A 27,596-nucleotide genomic window follows, 5' to 3' on the forward strand; every position below is an offset into this window, starting at 1 on the left:
GGTCCTCCTCTGGCTGCCTGCGCTTCTCCAGGTCGGCCACCAAGGCTTCAAGGGAGCGGACGCGTTCCCTGAGAGCCTGGAGCTCCTTGCACCGAGGACACACCCATGACTTATGCCCCAGAGGCATATAATCATACATGTGGCACTTGATGCAGAACACTGGATAGCCCCCACCCTGCTGCTGGCTGTCTGACTGCATAGCTTTTGTTGTTGTTGTTGTTGTTTTATTTAGGGGTTCTTTTAAAAACCGTACACTGGATAGCAGCCCTTTTCTCTAGGGAAGAGGAAGGGCAGTGTATGGGGCCCTGGCCTCCTCGCCCTGCTGCTGAACTCGCCCAGATGCTAAACTCTTGTGCCTTACCTGGCACTTAGTTCCCAGAGGCACTTGGTTCCCAGAGGCCACACGTGTCTGCAGAGAGCCTCACGCGATGGCCCGCCTAGCTTTATACTCCTGGCTGGCTCCTCCCCCCTCCTTCCTTCCTGGTTGAAAGGGGGCTGGCCTTCCCAGGTGAGTTTACAAAAGCTCAGGAAGGCAAATGGCTGCTGATGGGCGTGACCTACTCTGCAGGCTCCTGAATGGACTGCTTGGATTAGCCTAATGGGGCTCTTAATGGGTTGGGAATTGGCCCTTCCTAGGTCCTTTCCCTCCTAGTTCTGTTCTCTTAGGCTGGACTGTTTTTGTAACCTCAAGCTAGTTTTTATTTGGGTTTGTTTAATTATTTATTGCTCTCTAGATCCTGTGTCCCAATTTACTGACCTGTTTAGGTTATGTTCTAACTTAGATTAGGTTTAACCTGGGTTAAGTATAGGTTTAATTTAAACAAGTAGAAAAACCTGCTTTCCACTTTATCCTCCTCCCTTCCTTCGATTAAGTGCTACCTTAGGTGCAGCTAACTTTCAATTTTGATTTAAATGCCTGACCCTTGGGCACTTACTCACGAGTAGGACTCTGCTCTTACTCACGAGTAGGACTCTGCTCCTGCCCACGAGTAGCCCTATGTACCTCCCTTAGGTGCTAACTTTCAATTTTGATTTAAGGTTGCTTTAAAGGTAAGATTAAGGTTAGAAGACAGGGAGTTAGAAGACAGGGGTTTCTCCCCTTGTGTGGGCTCTTTGCTGGGCCATCAGGTGAGATCTCTGATGGAAGCTCTTTCCACATTCCCTGCACAAATATGGTTTACCCTCTGTATGGGTTCTTTGCTGCATAATCAAGTTTGTGCTCAGACTGAAACTTTTTCTAGTTTCTGCACTGCTATGGTTTCTCCCCCATGCGTGTTCTTTGATGCACTGACAGGTCTGATCTCTGACAGAATCTCTTTCCACACTCTGTGCACGTATATGGTTTGTCCCCTGTGTGGGTTCTTTGATGTATAATCAAGTTTGTGCTCACACTGAAACTTTTTCCAGTCTCTGCACTGCTATGGTTTCTCCCCCGTGTGTGTTCTTTGATGCACCGACAGGTTTGATCTCTGACAGAATTTCTTTCCACATTCCCTGCACATATATGGTTTGTCCCCTGTATGGGTTCTTTGATGAACCATCAGGTGAGATCTCCAACGGAAGCTCTTTCCACATTCCCTGCACATATATGGTTTGTCTCCTGTGTGGGTTCTTTGATGAACCATCAGGTGAGATCTCTGACGGAAGCTCTTTCCACATTCTCTTCACATATATGGTTTGTCCCCTGTGTGGGTTCTTTGATGCACCATAAGGCTTCCATTTTGACTGAAGGTCTTTCCACAGTCCCTGCATGTATATAGTTTCTCCCACGTGTGGGTTCTTTGATGAACCATCAGGTGAGATCTCCAACAGAAGCTCTTTCCACATTCCCTGCACATATATGGTTTCTCCCCCGTGTGGGTTCTTTGATGCACCGACAGGTTTGATCTCTGACAGAATTTCTTTCCACATTCCCTGCACATATATGGTTTGTCCCCTGTGTGGGTTCTTTGATGCACCAACAGGTAAGATCTCCGACGGAAGCTCTTTCCACATTCCCTGCACGTATACGGTTTCTCCCCCATATGGGTTCTATGATGTTTTCCAAGTTCTGATTGACTGCTGTAGGTTCCTGTACACTGAGGACATTTTACTTGCTCTACCCCAGGCATGGCTGCTTCCGTTGACACCCCATGTGTCTCCCTCAGAATCTTGCTGTCTTCTCCATTGTCTCCTGGAATTGAGAGAGAGAGTCCTGATCAGCAACAGAGAAATGAGACCTGTAAAGCACACTCCTAAGCAGGCTTCCTCAGTACTAATCTCCAGGGGATTCAGTAGCACCGACTCCCAGGAAAGGATGCTTTGGATCACAGTCCAGCACAGTGACTGATTTCAATCAGCTGTTGTGACAAAGTAGCACAATTGTGGTTGCTTGGTCTGTTGAAGCTGCCCTGGTTACGGAATGGAGGTAACTTTGGGCCCAATCCGATGCCTGGCAGTGCCGGTCTTGCATGCACTGCCGTCGCAAAATCCATAAAGCACTCCGCAATGTTCGGCTAGGGGAAGGTGACAGTGGGGGACCAGCACCAGTTGGTACTGGGTCTCTATGCAGCTTGTACGGCTGCCAGGAGCCCACAGCAGTAAGTAGGCCGCCAGATGGCAGGAAGGCATTCTGGGGCAGGGGGAGGGCAGGGGCGATATGGGGAGAGGACATTCCTGGGTGGGAGAGGGTAGCCAGGAAATGGTTCAGGCCCCAAAGGGGGGCTGGGATGGCAGCCCCCATCTCCCACTCCCATGCTTGAAAGTCTTACACAGGCTACTTAAATAGCTGATACAGATTGGAGTAGACCCATAAGGGTCTGTACTGTGGGACGAGCAGCCCAGATATGATTGGGATGTTTGTTAGCCCCGGCGGATGTCGTTTCTTTGGAAAAGTCACAAGGGGGGTCTCCCTCTGGATTCTCTCCGACCTTGCAGCAGCTTTAATGCCACATCACCATCTTATATATGCTAAAATGTCTGTTATTTTGTCCAGTGGGACTTTCCATGAAAAGTTTCACTTTTTTTTTTTTTAAACGGTGTGGAGGTTTTTTGCCTAAATTAGGGATTAGTAATTGTATTCAAGATCCAGGTCTACAGAGCTTGCGTCCTGAGTACACTTCTGTACTGCAGTGAGTCATGGACTCTTTGCTCACAACAGGAGAGGAAACTGAACGCTTTCCACACCTGCTGCCTCTGACGCATCCTCAGCATCACCCGGCAGGACAAAGTTCCAAACAACACAGTCCTGGAACGAGCTGGAATCCCTAGCATGTTTGCACTGCTGAAACAGAGACGCCTGCGTTGGCTCGGTCATGTCGTGAAAATGGATGATGGCCGGGTCCCAAAGGATCTCCTCTATGGAGAACTTGTGCAAGGAAAGCGCCCTACAGGTAGACCACAGCTGCGATACAAGGACATCTGCAAGAGGGATCTGAAGGCCTTAGGAGTGGACCTCAACAGGTGGGAAACCCTGGCCTCTGAGCGGCCTGCTTGGAGGCAGGCTGTGCAGCATGGCCTTTCCCAGTTTTTTTTTTTTTATATATATAATGCTTTATTTATTTATTACAGATACAGGTAAGGAAAATTGGATAGACTTAGGGCTAGGACTACATAGGTTACACACGAGGGTGGTGGCCATCGATTACAACAAACATTAATCCAAACGAAATTAATCATCAATACAAAAATTATCATATTCTTTAACCCAACTGGTTAATACTTTAACATTCCATATTTTTCCTCTAACCTTATCTATCCCATCATAAAACAAACACTTCAAACTTTTACTTATACACTCTTTTTACCACTAAACTAGTCTCTAAAATAAAATCTTTCTTATGATTCTTAATTTCTAATATGACATCTAAAAAAGAAGTCTCCGATTACCATGGTATTACCTCCTTCAGTATCTCTTATAACACGTTATACATCATTTTCCATAACTATCCAATCAAAAAAGGCTTCAAATTTTTACTTATAGACTCTTCTTACCACTAAACTAACCTCTAAAATACAATCTCTTATCTGATTCTTAATTTCTAATATCACATCTAAAAACAAATATCTCCAACTACAATAATATTATACTTCGCTTATCCACCACATATTTATTAACCCAAAATACAGGTTTAATATTTTCTCCAAAATAAATTGACATCTATAATTTATTTTATTTACCTTCTTTTTTTTTTATAAAATAACCCTTTTATTTGTCTTAATACCACTATATTTTACACAATACTTATATTCCAAAATTGCAGTTCCATCTAATTTATTTCATATATTTACCACTTTAATTTTCACAATACTTATATTCCAAATTCCCTTTTCATCCACTTTAGTTTAATCTAATTAATAAAATATTTATCTTAATACCACTTAATTTCCACAATATTTATATTTCAAATTTTCATTTACATCTATTTTAATTTAATATGTTTAAAAAAAAATTCTATTTATTATTCAACCATTTCGCCCTTCTTCTTATTGTTTACTTTGTACTCTATCTTATTGGTGTTCCCTCTTAGTCCTCCTACTGGTTCTTCCACTTCTTCTTTTTCTTCTTAAGTCCCCCCCTCTGTTTTTCTTTCTTCTTTTTCATTCTGTTATTCTTGAATTCAATCCATAAATTCTTCCTCTTCTAGAGACAGCTTGCTCTCTGAACATTTCGTCTTTTTTCTTCCTTAAGATTCCCAGTTATTATAACAATTGCTTCTTCCATCTCGTGTCCCATTTCAAAATACTCCACTTCTTTAACTTCACCTGACATCTGATCCATTCTTTTTTCTTCTCTATTGTTTATAATCTGTTCCCGCGAGTTTACAAGGGAGGAGCTTATTTGCCCAATTTGTTCAGAGAGTTCTCTGACTTGTTGCTCCATTTCTCTTCTAAAATCCATCCAAAAGTCCACCAACAAGGCCTGGCTTTCATGATCATCTTTTAGATTTTCAAAAGCCATTTTTATCAACACCAACTCGAGCCACTTCCTGCAGGGCTACTTTCTAATTTTGTATCCAGGGCTACTTTCCAAATTTTTATATCCAAAAAAAGTCAATCAAATCCACAGTCAAATTAGGTTAGTATGCCTTTAAATGACCAAAAGAAAAAAGAAAAATTCAAGCCTCTTGCTGAGAAACTGAAACCGAAACCAGCAGTGTCCAGGCTTAAATAAAGGCTTTTTGCTGGGAAAATGAAGGTAGACTTTATTTCCTTTGTTGAAGATTACTTATTTATTTCTCTTCAGTACATACCATTAAAAAAAATAATAATCTTGTACTTACTCCAGCAGGGGAAATACCAATTCACCTATTCCCCCCCGGGTGGCTAATGGCCAGCGTGAATAATCTTGAATTATCTCCTCCTCCTCCAGACTTCTTACTTACAGTTCTCAGTAAAACTTTTTAACGAGCCAAGTTCACTCACTCTTAATAGCTTTTTGCAATGTTGTTGTATCTAGGCCGTGGGGGGACGGGTTTTCAGCTCTCCGAGCTTCTCAAAGATGTCGCCCGGGATAGATATGCTTCAGCACAGAGCAAAACAGAGAGAAATCCTTGAAATTGCCTGTTTCTAAGGACCCCCCGTTCAAGCTCTCAGCTCTTCGTACCGTCTTCCTGGCACCGAAGCGTGCCTTAGTTGTTTAGGCACATGAAAACATATCTATTTCGCAGTCTCTTCGGGAACCCCCAAAGTTCACTGCAACTTCGCTGAAAGTTAGCTCCCTTCAACTTCGCTGAAACTCTTTCCCTTAGCCTCTGGCTAAGCCACTTTGGGCCCCTCTCTTGTGCTGGTTACAGGAAATCAGAACAAGAAATGTTTTTCTCCATTGTTGTACACTGCTGTGAGCGTAGGAAAAGAGGTACTGAAATCTTTTTAAATCAATCAATACCTAACCAGCGGGGGCTAGGTGGGGGGAGCATACTGGTTGAGTTGCCCATGGCCGGTAGCCTTTTAGAGATGGTTCTGCCTGGACAGCCACTCCTTGTCAGTGTAAATAGCTGACAAGCTGGACGGACCAACCATAAGGAAGCTTCCATGTGGAGCCCAATGACCATTCCATCAGAATTCCATTTGTCCTCCAAAGGGCAACAAAGGACGAGATGGCAAAAGTCTTCTGGCTAATTTATGGCACCATGTCCCCAGGTTGGAGCTACTCTTCTTATTAAGAGACTCAGATCTTGGCTGGCCAGAAGGGGAGAATGTGGGGCCACCAGGTATGGCAGAAGCAAACTATCAACCCTGCTACCCCTTGGCAACATTTGCTGGAGGATCTATCTGGTCATCTGTCTAATCTGGGGCTAACCTGTCACGCAAGGGCCAAAGGATCCTCCTTACCTACAAAGACCACATTTTCATAGTTGTCCAGCATGATGGACTCATACAGGTGCCTCTGGTGCAGATCAAGCAAAGCCCACTCTTCAAGGCTAAAATACAGAGCGATCTCTGCAAATGAGATGGAGCTCTGAAAGAAACAAGGAGACATTTCCGACTAGCAAGTCAGCCTAGGCCTAGTGTTCTTCCCAATATGCATAGCATTCAAACTAACTCCATCATGGTTTAACTCCATTCTGGATTTTTTCAACCTGGGGTCAAGCAAGGACCGTTGCCCAGTACAGTTGAGGTCACACTGAGACTCTCAGGAGATAAAGCTAGTTCAAGGACATCTGCAGGTCTCCTTCTGCCCTCTTCCCCTGGGTCCTGCAAATTTTGGGGTGCTCCATCCTGATCAAAATTGCTGCAAGAGCAAGTCCTGCCTGCAGAATTAACTGTGTCCAAATCGTCCAGGAGTCAGGAGTTTTTTCAGTCTCTGGGATGAAGTCTCTCCCACCAAAAGTAAAATGAAATAAAAATAAAAATAAAAAACCCAACTGTGAGCCTGAGGCAGCCATCTGGCCATGCCTGTTGTCCAGCAGGAACCTCTCTGATGGTTGAGCCATCAAGCCTATTTGTGTCCTTCTGGAAAGACACACTAAACTCAATGAAGGGCAGGGAACCTGGCTTGCATAGCTAAAGAGAAGCTCCAAACTCCTTTGTTTTACCCAGGAATGCTTTGCTTTCTTTATACAAATTTGTATATCCTCCCCTGTTCTAGCAGGCTGAACTGGATCAGCTGTCTCTCTCCAGCAAGATGTTCTTGGGTTTCTTTCTAAACAGAAACCTCCATTTGAGGGCCTGTTTTTCCCTAGCAAAGATGCCTTGAGGGTTCTCTTCCAGTAGAAACCTCCATTTTGTAGGGGCCATCTTCCTCTTTGGTACAATGCCCATACTATGCTTTTTGAGGTTTCTTTGCCAGTAAGAAGCCTCCATTTTGGGTCTTGATAAGGGGCACATTTCCTGATTTATTTTTGTCCTCTGGATCCTGGAAACTTGCAATCCTGCCCTTGTAGCTTAAGAGGACTTGTTACCCAAAAACTTAACCAGCAGACCAGGATTGGTAAATATCTCCCTCTCTTTCCTTTTTTTGATCCTCATAACAGCGCCTTCTCTCCCTCTCTCCCTCTCTCCCCCACCAAAAAGATTCTGGTCACTTTCTCCAACTAACTCCAAACACAGCTATTTGCAAGTATCCCTTCTATATCTGTTATCCCTTCTATATCTATATCCCTTCTATATCTATTCTAAATACTGTTAATAATAATATCTAACTGTTTAAAGCAGTAAATGATCTTCTAAGCAAAGTACCTGACAGTAAACATGCCTTTTACTGGTTATCTCTATTTCTTCAATAAACTCTTCTTTTGAAAAGTTCATTCTTAGTAGCCTACGTTTAAGGGACTTGAGGTTTGTTTTTTTGCACTGCTCACCCATGTCAATCATCCAAATTCTATGTACGCAAGCCCTGAAGGAAGCCCCCACTGCCTCCAGTGGGACATATTCCCAGGAAAGCATACTCAGGACTGAGAACCTTGTGCATTCTGTAGCTGCTTTCACATCAGATAGTCCCCATCACTTTCCCCACTTTCCCACGAACGCTGGAGAAGGAAGGGAAGAGGTTGGGGGACAGGGAAAGGAGAAAGTGGAGGGGTGAATAGGAAGGAAACCACTGCAGTGAGTCCAGATTGAGGTGACAAGGCTGCGGCCGGGAATGTTACAAGAGAAGCAGCCCAGGATGTGTCCTAGAAATCCCCCTCACCTGGCCTGGATGAGCAGCAGCCATTTCTGGCCCCCCTGGCCTTGATTTGAATCTCTGAGTCTTTGATTCACTGCTTTGATTCTCTGTCTGGAAGAGAAAGGAAAACTGTATGAGTTTTTGTTTTTTTTTTAAAACCTGGTCTACCTGCTTCATGCACATGCTTGAGTTCCTTCGCACTGTCAGCGGTAAAGGCTGCGGAGGAGAGTGGGCAGATTCATGCAGGGGGAACTTGTCAGTGGCCTTGGTCCTGATGACTTAAAGCGAGCTGTCCTTGAACGCAGAAGCAGCCATGGCTGGAGGAATGTTGGGAGGGGAGCTTGGCCTCTTTGTACTGGCACTGGGGGATTCCAGCCATCTCCCTGATATCTGCCTCACTGAAACAGATGAGCATATAAGGGAAAGTTAGTGTAGGGTGGGGGGAGGCCAGCATCACGGGGGGGGGGGAGCTAGGAACAGAGTCCCCCAAGAGGGCTGCACCATGTTCTTAACCAGGCACCTGTGGCTGCCAGCACCACCGCAGGCCTCGCTTCCCAGGAGCAGAAAGAGAGTCCTGCAGGCCCTTCCTTACCTGGGCTTCCCTAGCACAGCCTGGGCTCCATGTCTCCCTTCCTTCCTCTCTCCACAGCCAGGGACCCTCCTGGCTGGTCCTCCTCCACACACCTGCTCCCAGGCCTCCTCACTCTCCCTGGGGCTCGGGTTTTCCACTTTCCTCATTTCTCCAGCCCTCCAGCAAGGCCTCCTCCTCCTTTTCGGGCAAGAGTCCTGGGTTGCAGCAGGGTCCATTGCAAGATGGAGTGTCTGGCCCAGCAGAACCAGGACACCTCATTCACAGAGAGAGGCTGTGTCTAAAGCAACCCCTAAAACCATTTGGGCTAATAAGACCTGGTTGAATAAAACCTCCTGCCGTGGAGGGCCTTAACCATCAACTGCTGCAGATCAAATGTCACTGACCAACTGTCCCTGATTGGAACTGTCAGTGATCAACAGCCGTCCTTTTATGAGGTCACTGCGGTTCTTAGAGTCCCAAGTGCCTTTATTCCACTTCAGTGGAAGTACTTTATTCCACTTTAAGTGGAAGTGCCTAAAAGTCCACTTTATTCCACAGATCTGTTACCTGACGGCGTAAGTTAACGAACGAGTGGGATGACCGGAGGAGGTTAAAACCATTTACTGCAGTGCTGAGGACCAACACCTTGCAAAGCAACTCTGGGTGTGGCCCTGAACAATGGCATTAGCTGGCTTATATACACTCTGGGCGGGGTTACATAAACGTGGTTACGCCCCTGTTACTATGCAGATACAGGTTTGCTACTTTCCCTGTTACTGTGCAGATACAGGATAGTCAGGCTGCTTAAAACAACAGTAAGGCTGCTTAAAACAACAGTAATAGAGGCCCAGCAGAGGTGTATACCGCAAAGAAAGAAGGGTTCCACTAAATCCAGGAGGGTGCCCTCATGGCTAACCAGCCAAGTTAGAGAGGCTGTGAAGGGCAAGGAAGCTTCCTTCCGTAAATGGAAGTCTTGCCCTAATGAGGAGAATAAAAAGGAACATAAACTGTGGCAAAAGAAATGTAAGAAGGTGATATGGGAGGCCAAGCGAGACTATGAGGAACGCATGGCCAGCAACATTAAGGGGAATAATAAAAGCTTCTTCAAATATGTTAGAAGCAGGAAACCCGCCAGAGAAGCAGTTGGCCCTCTGGATGGTGAGGGAGGCAAAGGGGAGATAAAAGGAGACTTAGAGATGGCAGAGAAATTAAATGAGTTCTTTGCATCTGTCTTCACGGCAGAAGACCTCGGGCAGATACCGCTGCCCGAACGGCCCTTCCTAACCAAGGAGTTAAGTCAGATAGAGGTTAAAAGAGAAGATGTTTCAGACCTCATTGATAAATTAAAGATCAATAAGTCACCGGGCCCTGATGGCATCCACCCATTGGTTATTAAGGAATTGAAGAATGAAGTTGCTGATCTCTTGACTAAGGTATGCAACTTGTCCCTCAAAACGGCCACGGTACCAGAAGATTGGAGGATAGCAAATGTCACGCCTATTTTTAAAAAGGGAAAGAGGGGGGACCCGGGAAACTATAGGCCGGTCAGCCTAACATCCATACCGGGTAAGATGGTGGAATGCCTCATCAAAGATAGGATCTCAAAACACATAGACGAACAGGCCTTGCTGAGGGAGAGTCAGCATGGCTTCTGTAAGGGTAAGTCTTGCCTCACAAACCTTATAGAATTCTTTGAAAAGGTCAACAGGCATGTGGATGCGGGAGAACCCGTGGACATTATATATCTGGACTTTCAGAAGGCGTTTGACACGGTCCCTCACCAAAGGCTACTGAAAAAACTCCACAGTCAGGGAATTAGAGGACAGGTCCTCTCGTGGATTGAGAACTGGTTGGAGGCCAGGAAGCAGAGAGTGGGTGTCAATGGGCAATTTTCACAATGGAGAGAGGTGAAAAGCGGTGTGCCCCAAGGATCTGTCCTGGGACCGGTGCTTTTCAACCTCTTCATAAATGACCTGGGGACAGGGTTGAGCAGTGAAGTGGCTAAGTTTGCAGATGACACCAAACTTTTCCGAGTGGTAAAGACCAGAAGTGATTGTGAGGAGCTCCAGAAGGATCTCTCCAGACTGGCAGAATGCGCAGCAAAATGGCAGATGCGCTTCAGTGTCAGTAAGTGTAAAGTCATGCACATTGGGGCAAAAAATCAAAACTTTAGATATAGGCTGATGGGTTCTGAGCTGTCTGTGACAGATCAGGAGAGAGATCTTGGGGTGGTGGTGGACAGGTCGATGAAAGTGTCGACCCAATGTGCGGCGGCAGTGAAGAAGGCCAATTCTATGCTTGGGATCATTAGGAAGGGTATTGAGAACAAAACGGCTAGTATTATAATGCCATTGTACAAATCGATGGTAAGGCCACACCTGGAGTATTGTGTCCAGTTCTAGTCTCCGCATCTCAAAAAAGACATAGTGGAAATGGAAAAGGTGCAAAAGAGAGCGACTAAGATGATTACGGGGCTGGGGCACCTTCCTTATGAGGAAAGGCTACGGCGTTTGGGCCTCTTCAGCCTAGAAAAGAGACGCTTGAGGGGGGACATGATTGAGACATACAAAATTATGCAGGGGATGGACAGAGTGGATAGGGAGATGCTCTTTACACTCTCACATAATACCAGAACCAGGGGACATCCACTAAAATTGAGTGTTGGGCGGGTTAGGACAGACAAAAGAAAATATTTCTTTACTCAGCGTGTGGTCGGTCTGTGGAACTCCTTGCCACAGGATGTGGTGCTGGCGTCTAGCCTAGACGCCTTTAAAAGGGGATTGGACGAGTTTCTGGAGGAAAAATCCATTATGGGGTACAAGCCATGATGTGTATGCGCAACCTCCTGATTTTAGGAATGGGTTAAGTCAGAATGCCAGATGTAGGGGAGAGCACCAGGATGAGGTCTCTTGTTATCTGGTGTGCTCCCTGGGGCATTTGGTGGGCCGCTGTGAGATACAGGAAGCTGGACTAGATGGGCCTATGGCCTGATCCAGTGGGGCTGTTCTTATGTTCTTATGTTCTTATGCTACTTTCCCTTGTCACACCCATGTCCATATTTGGCAAAGTTTCAAACACCACTGCTGAACCACACATTGCTTTGTGTGTGTGTGTGTGAGGAGACAGGGCTGTGGGCTTGGAAAATTTTAATTTCCCTTCTTTGGATTCCGGCATCAGATCCACTGTGGGTCTTAAAGTCACGGGTATCCCTGTGATCCCAAGAGCCCGTCACCAAACATGGTTGGTGCACAACATCCCCTCTTTTCCGTTCATACTGTTCTAAATCTCAACAGCTTCTCTCTATACACACAAATGTAACAAGGACCGGTGGTAGGTGACACCTGTGTTTGTACAGGTCTTTGTAAACCACACTGAGCTCCTTGGAGGAAGTATAAAAGTGGTTTAAAAATGTGAAAAATAACTAAATAGATATACAAAAATCAAGATGCTCAAGCACAGGATGGGGGGCGGGAACCTGGCTTGAGGACAGCACACATGAAAAGGATACAGGTGTCTTAGTGGACCACAAACTGAACATAGCGATGTGATGAAGTCACTGGAAAACTGAATGCAATGTTGGGCTGTCATCACCTTTTGGAGATGCTTTAGACTAGAGCAGACTAGACTAGACTATTGGGACCCACCTATCTTCACAAGTCTTAAAAAAAAATTTCTCTATCAGTTGCTCAAGCCTCTGTTTTTGTGCCTGTGTTCATGGGATTGGGACCATTCTGGTGGTTTTGCATTTCTTTTAGCCTGGCCTTCAAACTGAACTGAGGAACAGTTGCCTGCCTACTTGTGAGTAAACATGCAGGAGCACCTCAGTTTCCGTTTCCATAGGGCTCAATACTTTTTCCTTGTCAGTTTCATGACCCGCCAAACAATCAGGTTGTGACCCACTGGTGGGTCCCGACCCAGTTTGGGGAATGCTGGACTAGAACCAAATATATCAACGGCCAAATTTAAACTCACCAGTCAGTGAGACTCTATCCTATACCTTCCAGGCACAGACATGCCCCAGTCCAGTGGGCGCCTCATTCCCTGAGCTGGTAACCAATGCACCCATGATCTAGGGGCATGTGTCATAGGCTCTGCAATAGACTGCTGATTGTTTGAAGGGAGAATCTCCCCAAGGGGCCCCATGCGATGCAGGCCATGAGACGAGGGAGTTTGGGATAATGTTTAAGTGTTCATGCAATGTAATAAAATCCACACTGTGGCAGCAGTTCTCAAACTCTCGTGGATAGTTTGAGCTTCTCCAAGTGTTTGCAGGGGTGGGGGGATGGTGACAACACAATCCCCAGGATTGCGCCACCACCGGGGACATATGGGCTTTTTTTCACTCACCTCAGCCAGCGCTGGTCTCTGGGGGGTGGGGATGCAGGGAGGAAGCTCTCTGCAGGGCTCCCCATGCCTCAGAATGCCTAAAAATAGCAAATGACCAGTGGTGGGCCTGGAGGGGAGGGGCAGGGGGGCAAATGCCCCAAGCACTGTGTCTGCCCAGTGCTCCTGACCGCACGGGAAGCCTCATGAAGCTTCTGATCAATCTTAAGCGGCATTTCCAGTTTCCCAAAAGTACTGTTTAAGACTGTGGGGAAACCTCAGAATGCTTTCCCATTCAGTTCCAATGTTGTGTGAGGCTCCATGGTGCTGGGTAAGCAGGGGGAATGGTGTGGTGTGTGTGTGTGGGGGGGTGGCATTGAGGACCTCTGCCCTGGGGCACGTAGCGGAGCAGGTCCTTTAGTGATCATGACCCACTTCTGGTTTCCCTGCTGGGGATCATGTTAACACCACCATCCCCCTGCCCTGCTCCTTAAGGGGCAGAGACAGGGCTTCCCAGACTGGTGGGTCACAACCCACCAGTTTGAGAATCCCTGTGCTATGGGGTAAATATTTGCTGTTTTCACGACTTCATTAGCAGTGGTCAGACATGTATATACAGTACTTATTTGCAGATTTGTTTTTTAGTCTTATGGACTCGGTGCACTGGCTAGCTTAAGGCCTCCCTCCCCTCCAAGCACTCACACATGTGGGTAGGCAGCAAAAGACTAAAGCTGCAATCCTATAATTGTCTCCTGGGAGTAATACCCATTGGTTTACACCAGGGGTGGGCAAACTTTCAACTTTAGGGATCCTGGACCTTTAGTAATTGTATAGAAGAGAGAATTTCAGAAGAGGGCATTCTCTGCTGAAATTCTCTCTCCCACACTATTGTTAAAGGTCCAGGATTCCTAAAGTCGAAAGTTTTGCCCACCCCTGGCTTACACAGTGGTGATTCCTTCTGAGTAGACGTGCCTTGGAGTGTGCTGTCATAGTACAAGGGTGAAGGGACAATGAGAGACACATTGTGCATGGCCCTGGTTCTCCCAACCCCATGGCAGAATTCAGCTGTATGGCTTATTTTTGCTTCTTCTGTCTATACTTGGGACGTGTTACAGTATGTGCCCCGTACAGTAAGCCAATTAGGTGGCTGGATAAGGCAGGCCTACCAGACTGCTGTTGTATGTAAGCAAATGTAAGCATACCTGTCAGACAAGGGGGCAAGGGCCAATCAGGGCAGAGTGCTGAGTCATTGCACAGTCATTGCACAGTCATTGCAGGAGAGATGGGAAAAGCTGATGCAATCCCTGGCCAGGATGATGCAATGACATTCCTCAGTTATGAGGTCATGGTGCTTCCCATTGGCTGACAGGAGTATAAATGTCCAACAAGCACACTCCACTGTGTGGGTTGTAGGAGTGAGTTGCTGCATGGATCTCTGCTGGACTGACACCTGATTTGCTGACTAATTGGACTGCCTCTGCTTGCCGATTTCTGGAACTGCCTTCTATTTGTAAATACTGCCTGTAAATAGACTCTGGTGCTGGGACTTCCCTGGGTCTTGCCTCCTTTTTTTGGCGTTCTTCCCTGTGCTCTGAGCACCACACGCTGCAGCTGCAGGCTTGCGCTTCTGCTCTCTCTGTGTTTTGCCCGTTATTCCAACAGGACCACCAAGGCTTGAGTGACATCGTTCTCGGGTGCTGATGGTTCAAGCCACAGTTGAGCCTGCCAATTCCACATCTTGGGATCCAGCTGGAGGAGGAATGAAGCAAACCTTCGGCAGTGTTGCTTTCTTGAGGAACTCTCTGTCTGTGTGTGATCCGTCCAGAAGCGTTACTGGTCTGATACAGGCTGGCTTGTTAACCTCAAACATTCTTCTGTGCCGTGGGGCTGTGAGCCTTCCATTGGCCTGTAGAGGAAACAGAAGCCCATATTCTGTGAGGGAAACCATTTCACTCAGTTTTCCCTCCGTTTCACTGTTCCTGCCATCATAAAATCATTAGTACTTTCCAAGCCCGTGATGCCTTCTGTCTTCTAATAACCCGTCCCCAGAGTCCTCCAAACCTATGACTGGTTCTTTCACAACAGCTTAGCTCGCTGTAAGTACTGCCCGAACAATTTTGAAATTCAGGCTGGCTTCACTGACGGCCGTCTTGAGGAGAACTGGTCCTGAGAGAATTATCTCTTCAAAATAGACCCCATAGATTGACTTCTGTTTATTTGCAGACAGAAGGAACAGAGGAACCTAGTGAGCTCCTGCCAGCACCGCTCGGCGGAATGCAGACCGTGCCAAGCTAACTTGATCTCAGAGTAACAGCCTGGAGGGGGAGGCCAGTGTGAAAATATAAGGGTAATCTTGTTGACCCTTTCACTTTCTGGAGTCAAGCCTTGGCCATACACGTTGGCTATAGAGTCTAGGAAACAGGGAAAGAGATTAGGGCAGCTGATTCCGAACCTGCTTGCCTGCTGCAAGACACAAACAAAGTGGAATTTTTTAAAAGGGACCCAGGAGTCCAAAGTGCCCAGCTGCAGAGGAGGTTACAAAGAGTGTCTCTTTATGTCTTCTGTGGCATCTCTCCTTTGCAGGTCTTGGTCTTTGTCAGAGGCAGCTGGACATCTCTAGTGCAGTTGGATCATTCAATCACCCTCAGTATCAAGATGCAGTAGGGCTCACCTGTTCTCAAAGAAGGCTAACCTCTGTGTCTCTGGATGAGTCACTGCTCTGAGCTTGTGTCTTTCCAAATTCAAAGCACTGGGATAAGAATTCTTCTTCTACAGTGCCAGGGTTCTCAAGCTTTTTAGCACTAGGACCCACTTTTTAAAATGACACTCCTTCAGGACCCACCTAGTTTTACAAACTTAAAAAAGGTCCTCTATCTATCTATCTATCTATCTATCTATCTATCTATCTATCTATCTATCTATCTATCTATCTATCTATGCAAGTAATGTTTGTTTGTTTGTTTGTTTGCAAAAATCCTCGATCCATTTCTCCAAATAAAGCAACCCTAATGAATAGCCTCAAGGCTTGAGGATCTTAGTTATGGGACCAAGAGAGGCTTGCTCTGCATCCAACACAGGTTCGTTGGCAGCAGTGGCTCAGCCAGAGGCAAGGGGAAACTCTTCTCCTTACCCCTGGGTAAGGGCTACTCGCCCCTGGGTAAGGGCTACTCGCCTACTCTGGAGGTGGCACAAGTCCGAAGAGAGCAGAGTGGCTTGAAGCCCCGCCACCGGCTCCCTGCGTGCCCGCCTGCCCCCGGAGCTGCCCATCGCCCACCCTCCCTCCGCCCAGGAACACCTCTCTCCCTCCTCCTCCCCACCCTCCCATGCCTACCTTTGCCGTTTGTGTCGGTGCTGGTGTGGGGGAAGCCACCGTGGAGGCTTATGTCAGCCTCCGCACGACGCGGCTTCCTCCCATGGAGGCGCAAACGTGGAAACGTGAAGGCCCAAGTCAACTTTAGGATTGCGCCCCAAGTCCTCACCTGCCCCCACTACATGTCATTGACAGACTTGGAAAAACACACACCATAAAATAGATGCTCCAACATTTATCTCCCTATATTTAGCTTGGAAACTGCATGACCCCAGCTCTTTGCAGGGCAGTTCCCAAACTGCAAGTCTGGACCCACAGGTGGGGCATGACCTGATTTTTGGTGAGTCACCAATGGGTGATGGAGAGATCAGATAACCGATTGCCTCAAGCCCTGGGCTGTTAAAAAATCAGATACTGTAGCTGCTAATTACCCTGCAAAGAGCTCAGCTGCAGTTTGTAAGCAGGTGTAAATATAGGGAGATAAATGTCTGAGGGTCTTGTTTTCTGATTATTATAAAGAAACAAAGAAAAATAGAAAATTTACTTCTTTCTATATCTCTTTTTTAAAAAGTAAACCTAGGTGAGTCCTGTTAGAGTGTCAATTAATAAAATGGGTCCCAGTGCTAAAAAGTTTGGGAACCACTGAGTTAGCAGCTGTCTGATTTTTGAACAGCCTCAGGGCTTGAAGCAATTACTTATGTGATCTTTCCATCACCCATGTTTTCATTGGAGACCCTGCAGACCCACCAGAAATTGATCACGACCCACCAAGTGAGTCCCAAACCACTCTTTAAGAATAATTGTTCTATACAACTTCCCAAAGTGCAGGAACGCGGTTCAGTTTTGCATCTGGTTACTGTACATACGTCATGAGAGGCATCGTGTCTCTAGCAAACTGGCAAACAGCCTTCTAGTTGCAACCTTGAGATCACATATTGCCCGGAAAGTATGGTTTTGTGCAAATGTATTGTGCAGCAGCATTTCTTTCTTAGGCATTGCACAATATCTACCTGGTCACCTAGTCTGAAGGCCCACCTCTCTCCATAGGAAACCAGGGACATGTGATGGGTGGGGAGGCAGGTGAGGCAGAGCCTCCCCACTGGAGCCCTTTGAAAAGCGCTGCCACTGTGTGAGGAGCTCAAGCACTTACAACCTACACACGGAGTACTGTAGGTTGTGAGTGCTTGAGTGCCTCACATGGTTGTGGCACTTTTCAAAGGGCTCTGATGGGGAAGCTCTGCCTCACCTACCTCCCCACCCACCGCACATCCCTGTAGGAAACTGCCTGCCTGTCACCATCAACCTCTGACAACCTGCTCCAACTACCATCCTTTACTGATACCCAGTAATCATATACATAAAAGGACCTTTTCTGTGATCCCCTTGGAGCTACGGAGGTTTATTTCCTTCTTCTTGCTTGTTTGTGGAATGAAGTGAAAATGTCTCCTATTCTGTGAGACTTTTGAGAACTGAATTATCTTATTTCTGCTACAGAGTCTGTGTTTTGATTTGGAAACTTTATTGCGTTGCAATACGTAAACAATGCAAATAAAATAAAATATATACATGCTTATGAAATGCATTTTTTTTAGTCTCCAGGAGTACAAAACTCTGGACATTCAGATCAATGTAGATGCTTGGCCTTGCCTGGATTTTTTTCAATGTGCAAGTTTTCCATCCAGCTGACCCCCACCAAGGGAATAGCTGCCACCATCCCACCTCTTTTCAGGATACATGTGCTAATTGATGGGGAGATTTGAAAGCAGAACTCTTCATCTGCCAGGCAATACAGAACGCAGGCTCTTTCCAGCACGCTCACAAAAGACCTTTTCTTCCCCCATACATTCAACAAAATCAGTAGCAAAATGCATTTCCTACTTAAAGACGATACATTTCCCCAATTCCATTGGGTCTGTTTATTTTCCAAGTCCACTCTTGTTTTAAGCATGAAAGAGTCTGAATGGAAGCTGAAAACTGTCGCATTCAATGCTAGCAGTTTTGCCGACAAATGCGCTACTCAGCAAATACCCACACAGCTGCAGTTTCAGGCTGGAAGGGTGGACTCCTGTATAATGAATTTATCTATAGGAGAATGTGTTAATTTAGAAAAGTTTGACTCTTTCATCACAAGAGATTTAAAGCACCCACAGTAAATTCTCCCTATTGTAAGAATGTAAAAAGAACCCTGCTAGATCAGACCAAAAATCGATCTTAGCATCTGATATTTTCAATAGTGACCAACCAATTTCTCTAAGAGACCCACACAAGGATGATGTGTAGGCAAATAGCCCTCTCCATTGTTGCTTCCCAGTTACTAGTTGCTACTACTAGCTACTACTAACCCAGTTACTAGTTGCTTCCCAGATACTAGTTAAGGTGGAGCTCTGGCTGGTGACTGGGGAAGAAGGAGATGCATTTATAGAACTATACAGCTATTGGGTGTTGTAAGGACCAGTAGCCATCAGTCATTATAGTTAATGGGACCTCCATGTTCAGAGACTGTGTACACAGTTACACAGCTTCTAAACACTAAGAAGTCCCATTAACTATAATGGCTGATGGCTCTTGGTCCTTACAACAGCCAATATTTGTATACTTATAACAATGGATGATAGGAACAAAGAACAGGAGTGTGTCATTGCCTTCCTGACCTGTTGGCATGGTCTACTATTTGGTTCGAGCAACCGGTAGACCTGACCTCTACCAGGATATCTGGAGGCGGAGGCCAGGTCTACTTATGTGATGGGTAGACCGTGTGTCCACCTCAAGATCCCCAGGGAAGGCCAGGTCTACCAGCCAGTCAATAGTGTATTTGACACCCCGATGTACTCGGCACCCCAGGCCAGACACCCCCTTGGTACGCTACTGTGCAGACATGTCACTTTGAATACTGCAGTGATTTCTCAATAGGTTGCAGTTATGAACCTGATTTGGGGGGAAAATACAGAATCAGAAGGCTGCAGTATCACAAGCCCTCACTGATGCTCTGGGCTTAGGATAAAACAACTCCGTTTTTGCAGTGTTCTGTTGGAGTATCGCTGTTCTCTCAAAATAATCCAGAAATAAAGTTTAAATGTGCAATACCAAATGAGACTTCTTGGTAGGAAAGCAGACCAAGGTGTAAAAGACTGAGCACCAGTGGAGTAGCTAGAGGGGATGCAGAGCCCTAAGTTTGGCAGGGAGCCTCACTATGGCATGCGAGTGGTCACTCTCCTTCAGAGCCATTCTGTTACGCCTCTTGCATGCTGCAGTGATGCTCCCTGAAAAACTTAATACTTTACACCCCCTCTAGCTACGCCATTATTGGGCACCTCTCTGCCTCACTAGTGAGAAAATGGGAACACTTTGACTTCACTCAGTTAAAGTTCCAAGTCTCTCTCTCTTCCCAGTGTCATAGGACTATCTAAAAAATATCTCCATATGTCTGCTGGGTTAATTTAACACAGGGCTATAAATTAAACAAGAAAGACAAACATGAACTACTTCTCCCACTGCCCACTCTGCCTAATCATCTATCATTATCTCTTATCAGTCTTTCAGGCAACTCTATGATATGGGTCCTTGGGAGGAACAACCCCTCAGAGAGTTCTCAAGAAAGTGCAAATATAAACAGACTCCCACAAATCCAAGGTATTCTTGTCAGACTGCCTCCTGAGGTACTTTTCCAAGAAGGATCCCAAAATATAACACCAGAACCTTAAATGGGCTACACTGAAAAACAGGGGGGAAAAAGGAGTAAAAATTTTAAAATGAGTGTATATTCTCAATATAAGCTACACACAGCACAAATCATAATTTTTTTAGCTAAAAAAATTATTTTTAACTTAAAATAATTTTTGAAAGGCAAAGATTGTAAATAATTCAATGCAAAATCCTTACAGGAACTTGCCAAATAGCGTACATAAGCATGATATAGAAATGAGCAGATCAACATGCAAATAAAAATGAATTTGTGTGTGTGTCTGTGTGTAGGAGGTTGTGAACAGCCCTTAAACCTCAGGGCTTAAGGTTTTTATAACCTATTTTATAACCTAATGATGAGCTAGCAAATGTTGTACCTGTCTGTGTGAACCAGCTCTAAGAGATAACACTAATTAAGGGCGCAATCCTAACCAACTTTCCAGCACTGACATATCTGTGCCAATGTGTCGAGCACTGCATCCTGCAGTGGGGAGGCTGTGAAGGAAGCCTCCTCAAGGTAAGGGCATGTTTGTTACCTTAGCTTGGGACTGCATTGAGGCTTGGTCAGTGCTGGAAAGTTGGTTAGGATTGCACCCATAGTCATTCAATGCACCTGATAACAGAATCATAGAGTTGGAGGGAACCCACAAGATCAACTAGCAGGAAATCTTCCTAGAGCATCTTCAGCAGGTGTCTGTCTAGCCTCTGCTTGAAGATTTCCAGGGAGAGAGAATTCATCACCTCCCTTGGCAATCTGTTCCATTGCTGAACGGTCCTTAGTGTCAAGAATTTCTTCTGGAGGTTCAACTGAAATCTTCCCTCTTGCAGTTTGTACCCATCTCTTGCAGTGTGGATCTACTTTCAGAGGCAGTTGAAAACAAATTTGTGCCTTCTTCCAGTACCTTCAGGGATTTGAAGAGTGCTATCAGATCCCCTCTCAGCTTCCTCTTCTCCTAACTAAACATACCAAGTTCACTCACCCTTTCCTCGTAGGGCTTGATCTCCAGGCCGCTGATCATCCTCTTTGCTCTTCTCTGAACCCGCTCCAGTTTGGTTGCATCTTTCCTAAAAAGAATTGGACACAGAACTCCAGGTGAAGTCTGATCAATGCTGCTGCATTTATATACGGATCCAGTCATGAAAAGATGAGAATCTCGACAACGTAGTTCAGCATATTGCTATTATTTTTCATATATAAGGAATAAATGCAAGCAAATGCAGCTAAACATATTTAGATTTCTCTGCATTTGGCCATGAAGGCTGGAGGCAAAGCAATGGAAAAGGTTGGACTTTGAAAATTCTGTATTCCCCACCCAGCACAGGTATAGACGTGACAATGTGCTTCTTGAAGGTGTGACTTGCTTGTTCCGCCACTGGAGCTGGCTGTGTCATGCAACAGCTGTGGAACGGCTCCTTGGCCATTCTTTAATGCAGTCATCATTTTTCAAACTTCATAGCTGTTGGAGAACTCTCCCCACCCCCCCAGCAAACTCCCAGTAGAATAGACATGACCTTCACTGCACTGTTACAGTAGCAGTCCCTATAAAGGGCTCCCCTGAGATGAGAAATTTAGCAATTACCACTGAGTGTCGACTCAGCTGCCAAGGGAGGGGGGCATAAATGGTGATACACGTTAGATTTATGTTGATGTATGAGGTGAGGGTAAGCGTTTTTTTTTTCTGCTTTAGAAGTTGCTAGAAGGTTGCGGTATTTTACCAAGTGAGGTTTGAAAATGTACCTCCACATGGGAACCTTTCCAAAGTCTAATAAAGCCAGGCTATACTCATGCGCTGACCTTGGCAAGCTGGCTGATAAGTTCCACAAGTTCTCCCACCTTATAAACACTAAGATGGGTTGTATCAGAAAAGACTATAGAGGCTCTGTTGAGAGACTTCGGGGAGCAAGTAGGCAGAAAAGCTTCAAAACCGCCAATTTAATTTATTGAGGGTCGAAACGGGAATATATAGGAAAGAATTTTGTCTCCTGCTGCAAATATTCCCCAAGTGGACCAATCCCTGGGACCAGACCAAAGTGCCCAGAAGTTAAAGATTAATGACAACAATCACAATCATTAACAAAACAACTGATTAGTCAGAGAATATTTTGCTGGGCTACAGTAAACTGGAGATCTGGCTACTCTAATATGACATTTATAGAATTCATAGTGATGCACATGTAGTATCTCAGTAATCCTTGCAAAGACTTTGTAAGATAAGCCAATATTTCAGTCCCCCTATGACGGATTCGAGTAGGAGGCTGAGGGCCCAATCCTATCCAACTTTCCAGTGCCGGTGCAGCTGTGCCCATGGGGCGTGCACTGCATTCTATGGTGGATAGGCAGTCACAGAAGCCTCCTCAATGTATGGGAACTCTTATTCCCTTTCCTCATGGTTGGCAACCTTCAGTCTCGAAAGAATATGGTATAAGCCTACAGCACCTGGTATTCCCAGACGGTCTCCCACCCCAGTACTAACCAGGCCTGACCCTGCTTAGCTTCTGAGATCAGACAAGATCAGGCATGTGCAGGGTAACAGTTGCTGCTTTCCTCATGGATGTATTGTGATTGCACCGGAGCTGGAAAGTTGGATAGGATTGGGCCCTGAGAGAGAGGGTGCTGGTGTAGCCAGGCTGCATGGCCTGCACAGCGCAAATTAGGAGGTAGCTGGTGGTCTCTTTGGGGTAAGGGGATAGTTTCCTATATAGTTGTGGAAATCCAAGCAGCCCGGAGTGATGCTAGCTGGCCAGGGAAGGGGAGGTTAGGATGCAGCAGAGAAGGCCGCCACTCATTTCACACCCTCCCAGGTCTGATTTGTCCCTCATTCTCCCTACCCAGAAATGCCCCTTCTCCACATCCGAAATGCCCTCCCACCACCCTGTTCTAGACCCTCTGCTGCTCAATGCCTTATCTGTATGTGCCATTCATTGGCTGTTGGGCTGGCTGCAGTGGTGGTGTTGCAAGGTACCTAAGATGTTCCAGGGCAATCCCAGATGTTGCAAGAGAGGTGATCAAATCCAAGCGTTTATTGTAGATCCAAAGGTTGCAAGTCAGAAGTGGGAAGCCGAGAAGCGAAGCCCAGAGCGCCTTCTGCAGCTCACTTTTATAACAATCTGGGGTTCCCTCCTTGAAACACATACATTTCTCATTGGAGACAATTCATTGGTGGGTACAAATCATCTGTTGTTCCAAAATAGGCCATCCCATACATCCAACATACAGATTTTGTGCAGGCAGTCGGTGGGTACTGCACTTGCAATTTTGCTCAAAATGACCTCACCCATAACCATCGCATGACTTACGGTGGCCTTCGTGTGTAGCCTGTGAAATGCAACAAACTTGCAGTTTGGAAAAAAGTGTTGCTGGTTCTGCTAAAAACACAAAAACTGCTACTTCAGGCTTTTCTCTGGGAAGTTGACCTTTGCAACGTTAATCCGGAAATGCTTTGATGTGAACCGGAAAATAGCTTGGATATGTTGTCTTAAACCCTTTTAATGCTGTTAGACTACCAACACCTTGCTCAAAATAACGTGTTATATTGTTAGTTACACTTCTGTATGCACCAAACTGTTTTTAAAATGAAGAATAAGAAATATAAGGAGAGCTAAGCTGACTAGTGTTCTTCTGTGTGGTATGGCTATAAAATATAGTGTAAATACTGGCCATAGCCAGAAGGAAGGCCCATAGCCAGGGAGACAGACCAGGGACAGACTGCATATAAATATAGGCCATAGCCAGAAGGAAGGCCCATAGCCAGGGAGACAGACCAGGGACAGACTGCACTTGCTCCCAGTGTGGAAGGGATTGTCACTCCCGAATTAGCCTTTTCAGCCACACTAGACGCTGTTCCAGAACCACCTTTCAGAGCGCGATACCATAATCTTCCGAGACTGAAGGTTGCCAACATGGACTGGCCATAATACTTTTTCTAGCATTTGTGTGTGCAAGTGGTGCTCTGAAGAAGCCTACACACCGAAAAGTTCAAACTGCTGGAATATATTTTTTTTTCCTTCTTCGAAGAGTACATTCTCCTTATCTGTTGCACACAAAGGCCTGTTCATTCGAATGCATTCTTATCTTGTTCTGCTGAGAACACTGGACATGCGGCCAAGTCCAGCCACCGCTTGACTTGTAGGAAACCGAAACCATTTTAACCATTTTTTTTAAACTCAAGTTGAACATTCAGAGATGGACCATGCTGTTTACGTTTCATGGAAGCATCCTTTATACCTTGCATCAGTGGCTTACCCACCAGGTGTCTCAGAGTGCTTTCTGGTGCTTTTGCAACATCTTCTGCCAGTGCAGGGACGACTGCACCAGTGGAACTTGACGGTAGGATTGCACGGTGACTTGCCTAAGATTACAACATGAATTCATAGGAGAATTCATGAAAAGTGTTGATAATCTTTTATCTACTATACTTCACTAGGGATCAAACCAGATGGAACTTAATTATATCATTGGCCCTGGATAACACATGCATGGCCCTGTTCAGATCAGGACCATAGTGGGGGGGGGCAGACGTAGGTGGGCTTTAACCCTACCCCTTGCTGCAGTCCTGTTGCAGCCCTGTTGCAGTCCTACACCAGACAGGTGTCCCACCACCCAGCATACTATTTGTAGCGAGGGTGGGGCGGAGGCTTTAATTTGCTCCAGAGCATATAGACATGCCAGGAGACCGATCTGCATTGGGACAAAGGAGAAGGGCTGGTGTAGAGCATGGGCTGCCCAGAGCTGCAGCAGTACCGAAAATGGCTGCCACTGCATCCTGAGCACAACCTGGGCAGCTCCAGCGGCTCCTCAGGAGAAGGCGCCTTTCATCCCCTTCGCTTGGGTAAGGCAAGTAGCCCCACAATGGGGCTACTCAATTCTATAGTGAGCCAAAGGTCAGCATAGAATCAAGAGCCTCCATGTTGGGTGGCTCGTGGTCGGACAACACACGGTCCCGCTTCTCTCCCGCCTCCTTCCCTCCCTCCTGCCAGCTTCCTCCCCACCCTCCTCCATCCTCCTCATGCCCCGGAATGCCTCCTCCCCACCTCACCCCAGGCCCCCACCTACCTCTCCACTGCCTGGTGGTCCGCATGACCGTTGACCAGCAGAGCTCCAGTGCCCCATTGGTGCTAGCCCAGGACTGGCCAGCATGAAGCTAGCACTGGCACTCCATTGGTGTTAGGACCTGCAAACATGTCTTATGACACGTTTGTATAGGATTGGGCCCTAAGTCCCTGTGGGCCTCCCACTATGGTCCTAAACCCTGTCAGGTCTGCTGCATATACTCTTGCGGGGAAAAATAAAATAAAGCAAGCATATCACAGCCAGGGAAGGGATTAAAATCATGCTGAGTTTGGCCCAGGATCAAAGAGAGAAATGCTGCCAATATATCACTGATAATTGCAAAAAAGAAGAGTGACAAAACTCTTCTTCTAGAAAACACACAGGTGGCAATCCTATACCCATTTACCTGGCTGTAAGTCACACTGAATTCAGAGGGTCTTACTCCTGAGTAGACATGCACAGGATTGTGCTGACGCTGTATACAGCATCATTAAGAGACCAGTCAGATGGGTTCATGAGCATGGATGTTTTTCTTCATGGAAATCTAATGATCTAATGGTGGTTATGGAATAGCCACAGAACATCTGCTTGGCCCTCACAAGTGGCCACTCTGAAAGCAGGCGTCATGGAACATGATGCATCCCATCATGTCAGGTGTGCTAGGTGGAGTTTATGACCACCCTAAGATAACAACATCAGCTGTTGATGCTGGTTGGATGTGTGACCTTGTTGAACCACATCACTCTGGCCATGACTGCTTGTACTTCCTCCGCTATAGCCATATGTTTGCTGAGCTCTTTACACTCTGCCAGATGTTGGCAAAATATATTGACTCTACCGTGAACTGGTGGAGTATGGATGTACTGAAAGTTCCACGAAGAATCATTCAGAAATGTGAACTGATTGGCAAATTCAGAATTATTTTATCTCCAGGCATTTTTTAAAAAATCTATTAGAGGTTAATGTTCAGCTACTTTACATTCATGTGAATGGGCCATTTAGGAGAGGAATGGTTTATACCCTGGCTGCTTTTTCTCCATTGTTTGGCAATTAATGTCCTGTATTTTAATTTGTTACATAATTTATTTGCAGGACTTGAGAGCCGTTGGAAATCTTTTTTTGAAGATAGAAAGATAGAAATTTTTATAAATAAAAAATATGTGTGCACATATGAAATTGTGTGTGTGTGTGTGTGTGTGTGTGTGTGAGAGAGAGAGAGAGAGAGAGAGAGAGAGCACATGTGTACCCGATTTCTGTGTGACCAAGAAAGTATCTTTTGTGTGTGAGTGCATATTGCCTAAATATATGTATTGCCCAAAATGAATTCATGACCCTTGCAACATAAAACAGACTGTAGGTTATTTGTGTGCGGGATGGGATTATGCCCTTTCCCATCCACAAAGGGAGTTGGTGTGGTGTGAGCAAAGGGGATGTGTGTTCCAGGAGAAACAGGCCCCATCCCTCCCATTCTGCACCCAACAGCGATGACAGACAAAACACAAAATAGAGTTTGGGGAGCTCCTTGACCTTCATCTCAAATGTTGTCCAACTGGATACTGGATACTATTGAACAGAGACCAGAGTTCAGCTCTCCGTTTGTAGAGGCCTGGATGAGCAGTTGGGCAATCCAACTGTGAGGGGTGTCGGTGCAGCTGGAAGAACTTCCTGCATGGGTTTCGTGTGGGCAGGTAAAGTATACGCATCAGACTAAAACAAGCTTGTTTCGCGCTTTGATCAAATACTTGGTAGTTATTCAATCCAATACCCAGGCATTCTGTACAGTAGCCTAGTTTCACACAATGCAGGTAACATAAATAATACAGTCAGTTCTCATTATCAGTAAGGGTTAGGTTCCCACAAAACCTAATGGGTAATGAATTAGTGGATACTGAATCATTGAACCTAATGGGAAAATGGGGTTAGGTTCCAGGGAACCCTCTTCACCGCACACACTATGAACTTTGTGGACCTGAATCTTATGAAGTCTATGGGGCTGGGTGATACTGAGAGCTCATCAACATCTCCTGGTGCTTCTTCTGTGCTGCATACCTCTCGACTCATTGAAGGTTGCTGGCCAAACGAGTTCAGACCTCATTTTGACCTGAGTTCAGTTTTGACCTGGCCAAAGACCTCAGAGTTCAGTAATGGGGAGGGTGTTTGCTCACCCTTTCTCCTCCTTCACTTCTCTCTTGCTTGCACCAGCCCCAGAGCAGCCTTCAGATAGCTTTCCAGAGACCTCTCATCATCAACCTCTCATCACTGCTGGGGTTGTGAAGGTTCCGCTGGAGTTCCTGAGATGGTGCCCAAGAAGGTGGGGCAAATCTGGAAGTGGGCACAAATGTATCCAATGACTCTCCACAGACCAATACCAATGCCCGTTTGATGTGGAAAATTGACTCAATTCAGAGAGCTTTCAAAACAAACAAACAAACAAACAAAAAACAAGGAGTACAATTGGCTGGACACAATCACCACAACCCTTCCCCCCCACCCCACCCTGAGTATTAGTGAATAATGCACAGTATTAGCACAGTATTAGTGAATAATGAGAACAGAGTCGAAGATAATAATAATA

General features: G+C 45.9%; 1 protein-coding gene and 1 pseudogene across 1 annotated transcript in view; both read right to left on the reverse strand.

Moving 5' to 3' along the window:
- Positions 1-1,418: 1,418 nt before the first annotated feature.
- Positions 1,419-27,596, reverse strand: part of LOC136656092 (histone-lysine N-methyltransferase PRDM9-like) — a 30,426-nt gene continuing 4,248 nt past the window's right edge. The window contains 4 exon segments of the mRNA XM_066632933.1: positions 1,419-2,173; positions 6,313-6,439; positions 8,111-8,197; positions 20,952-21,036. Of these exon segments, the coding sequence (XP_066489030.1) occupies positions 1,419-2,173; positions 6,313-6,439; positions 8,111-8,197; positions 20,952-21,036 (1,054 nt within the window).
- Positions 22,397-22,516, reverse strand: LOC136656480 (5S ribosomal RNA; annotated as a pseudogene).

Source organism: Tiliqua scincoides, chromosome 6 (genome assembly GCF_035046505.1).
Source record: "Tiliqua scincoides isolate rTilSci1 chromosome 6, rTilSci1.hap2, whole genome shotgun sequence".
In the NCBI taxonomy this organism is placed as follows: Eukaryota; Metazoa; Chordata; class Lepidosauria; order Squamata; family Scincidae; genus Tiliqua; species Tiliqua scincoides.